Source organism: Physcomitrium patens, chromosome 23 (genome assembly GCF_059467195.1).
Source record: "Physcomitrium patens ecotype Gransden chromosome 23, ASM5946719v1, whole genome shotgun sequence".
Lineage (NCBI taxonomy): Eukaryota > Viridiplantae > Streptophyta > Bryopsida > Funariales > Funariaceae > Physcomitrium > Physcomitrium patens.
This window is the reverse complement of record NC_143432.1, coordinates 14,956,924-14,960,610: the sequence shown is the minus strand read 5'-3', so window position 1 is coordinate 14,960,610 and position 3,687 is coordinate 14,956,924. Positions and strand designations below refer to the sequence as shown.

The 3,687-nt window shown below is 41.3% G+C and overlaps 1 protein-coding gene across 1 annotated transcript; it reads right to left on the bottom strand.

Annotated features, from left to right (window-relative positions):
- Positions 1-47: 47 nt before the first annotated feature.
- Positions 48-1,691, bottom strand: LOC112275629 (putative histone chaperone ASF1A). Its single transcript, XM_024506167.3, has 3 exons — positions 1,334-1,691; positions 1,100-1,215; positions 48-906 (listed from the first exon to the last, which is right to left on the bottom strand). The coding sequence occupies exons 1-3, from the start codon at positions 1,440-1,442 to the stop codon at positions 508-510; spliced, it is 624 nt and encodes a 207-aa protein (XP_024361935.1). The 5' UTR covers positions 1,443-1,691; the 3' UTR covers positions 48-507.
- Between the last annotated feature and the right edge of the window lie 1,996 nt (positions 1,692-3,687).

The following is a 3,687-nucleotide window of genomic DNA, read 5'->3' as shown; positions in this document are numbered from 1 at the left end:
TTCAACGCATGTAGGATATTTTAGCATCAACCCAAACGGACATAGCATTGAGTTGCAGTAACATTCAAATGTATTCAATTGTTCTGGGACAACCATACAGGTTATTCCAACCAGCATCTATGGACCTTACGACCCAAAATCCTACTCCTGAATCAGATCGCGGCATCACTATTCATAACGTCTAGCGATGTCGATGAATAAGACATCAAAAGCTACGAGGCACAGCTTCATTAATGAAGCTTCGGATCCAGAGTCCGAAGCTTTAAAATTCTCTAACTACCCTTGCCTATCATGGATGATCATCTCACTGCAAATCGAAGTCCTGAAGTATTTACCACAACGATGAAGGGGTGAACTTCTCCAGTCTACAGAGAGACATCCCCACCCTCCCCAGTCCTAGGCAACCATGTCCGGTTGGCTATGCTGACTTGAGTGTACAAAACCCCGTTTGAGGAGTATAACCTTCGTCAATGTACATGTGTCTTTCGAATGACCTTCAAATGAGACTCAGCAGACTTCTTGCAATGGCCTCATGCCACAATTAATCATTGGGCTCGTGGTAGGAGGCAGAGGCATGCATCCACTTGAAACATCCATGGCGGAAGGCAGGGAACTGCATCCGCTATGAACTAGCTCAGGCTCCACAGGAGCCATTACTGGCTCTGAAGAATGATAGACAATTGGAAACTTCGTAACCCGAGGTTTGTCGGCTAGAATGTTCCGCTGCACTTTGTCAATGATGACACTGGCTGGAGGTTCCTCACGCAGCGACTCCTCAATGTAGTCGTTATTCACATAGTATCCCACTCTTATGAACTCCTGCCCCTGGTATGAGCAAGTCAAGAGTAGCACGGTCACACCGACAATGTCCTTTTCTGGGATTCTGGACAGTTGCGGGGGATCGGCCTGCAGAATTTTTTTTGTTAGACTCGCGTGGCTATTTCAAAAGTGACAAGTGCGCAAGTGTATATACATTCATATATAAATGAAAACATCCAGACTTAATGTATTCTGACGGAGGGTTATGGGCAGAAAGAAAAAACCCAGGGAAGTCTGGTGTGCCAGAACGAACACATGAGAGCGAGCTAATTGTGGTTACCTGGAAGACAAATCTGTAGTGGCCCACGTTGACGGGGCCAACAAGCACGCTCTCTAACACTTGGTCGTACTTCTCGTCCTCGGCAGAGCCAACATAAATCAACTTCCACTCCAGATCTGCATTAGATGAAACGTAATCCCTCATAAGTCTCGGAAAACACCATCCGCAATTCCCTCCCATCAACGAAATGAACTCTACATGTAGAAGAAATTCAACAAAAGTCCGGGAACTCACCGTCTCTGAGCGGAAGAAGGCACTCGTACGAAATTTCGAACTGGAAGGGATTCGTAAAAATGCTGGGATTATCCAATACAGAAACATTCGTCACGTTTACTGCAGCCATGGTGAGAATCCGGAACTAGAGTACCACTCTCCCCCTCGTAGATTTCGATCCCTAGGTTCAGAACAAGTACAAGGATTCCCTGTGCTCAACTCCAAAATCAGCTCCGACCTCACAGATGCTACATGAAAGAACCAGTCACGCTGCTCGAACCCTGAATTTGGAAGCTGGACTCCGATGATCTCAAGAGGGTAGATCCGAAGAATTCAGTTGCGGGCTGCGCGCGCGGGGTTGAGGCCGAGAGGGAGGGAAGAGGGTTGCAACTGATTCGTTTCGAAGGGGTCGAATGGGCTTATGAAGGAGTAGAAGTGCAAACGGCTACTGTTGGTGGCACCCAGGGGAGTTATTCCCTCAGCCCATTCTGGTACCCAGGAGTGGCTTGATCGGGTATGCCCCGAGTACCGTCACAGACACGGGGGCACAAATCAGGTACCATCGTGGTCTAGAGAGGTGGGTAGAAAACTTTTGCCCGGCGAAGGAGGAGCATTACAATATGATATGGTTACAATGTGGCAGATGAGGGTACAATTAGAGCGGGAGCCACCCGCGGGAACGGCAACGTTCAAAAGCCCAAGGGGAAAGGGAAGTCGGTACCTCCTCGATGGCTTAGTGACCTGGTGGCGGCAGTGTGAACGAACTTTGGCGGGAGCGAGGGCGAGACAGTTTGGCACTTGTCTAGAGCCCATGAGGCTGGAACGGCCATATACCACTTTGGCCCTCGAGACTATCAACGGCATGAAACTAATTATACCGGCTCTGAGTTCATCAACGCTGCTGACCTCTGGGCTTGTCTCCTTGCTCACATGGCATGCCACATCATCCTTAAGGAGCCACCTCACAACATATTCGCATTTGTGCTTCGTTATCAAGATGGTGAGAGAAAGCATTTTCTCCTTTGGAATACCATCTCATTGATCATCTCACAGACAAAAAAGTTTTTTTTTTTTTTGAAAACTGTAATAGTAATTGCACTTAGGTAATAAAAATTATCTTGCCAATGTTTGAATTTTATGCATTGTTCAAATTTATAAAAAAAATTGTAAAATGTTGTTTGATTTTTGAGACAATAAATTTATTTAATACATAAATCTATAAAAAAAAATCTTCTAGTAAAGTATCCACTTTTAGTAGTTTCACTAAGCATTTAGAGTTTCTTCTAAGGTTGTGGCACCAAATACATTATATCTTGCCATCTATTTGAAAAAGACATGTCTCTCTTAAAGGTATTCATTACAATTTTGACATTGTTTTGATTAACATAACTTAAGTGGTTTATTTGGTAATTATGCAAATAAAAACTAATGAGGTAAATTTTTCAATTGTTCATTGTTTGTATTACAAAGAAGTTCTACAAGTAAAATTTAAATTTAAATTTTATTTATTTATACAATTTATACCATTGTGTTCTGAATGGTTGATCATTAGTTTTTATAGATGAAGTTGTTGAAAAATTACAAAAAATTTGACATATTAGAAAGATTATTATATAGCTCTTATGTGTATTTATTGATATTATATCTAAACTAATATGGAAGACATTCCAATTTATTTTGGTATTGCCTTGAATCTAAGATTCTTTCAACTTTAAGCTCTTGGATATTATCTATTTGAATAAGATGTGGTAGTAACTATTTTCTTCTTGATATATTAATTACAATATTAAGTTAAATAAGAGATTATCAAAGAAAAAAACTCAAAGAATGTAAATAAATAGATGAGACATTGTCACGGACATAGAAATACAGACTCGAGATCTAACAAGAAGTTCAAGAAGAACTGGTAAGAACTAGATTAATCAGATGAATACAAGAACAACACTAGAGAGGTGAGCTAGAGCTCCAAGAGATGTGTTGTCGAGACTAAAGAACTCTTCAACCTCGATTCCAATATATACTCCTATTTAGGAAGCTTCTCAAGCAACTTCTACCAACTAGGAAGCTTCTAGAAGGTTCCAGAGACTTGCTTTTAGAAGATTCTAGAAACTTATCTCTAAAAGGTTCTAAGGACTATGTCCCTAACATCTTCTACTAACTAAGAAGCTTCTAGAAGGTTCCAGAGACTTGTTTTTAGAAGGTTTTAGAAACTTGTCTCTAGAAGGTTCTAAAGACTATGTTCCTAACATCTTCTACTAACTAAGAAGCTTCTAGAAGGTTCTAGAAACTTGTCTCTAGAAGGTTTTAAGGACTATGTCCCTAACATCACCCCCTCCTTTAGCTTCAAGGTCTCTGAGAAGCAATGTTGTTGTTAA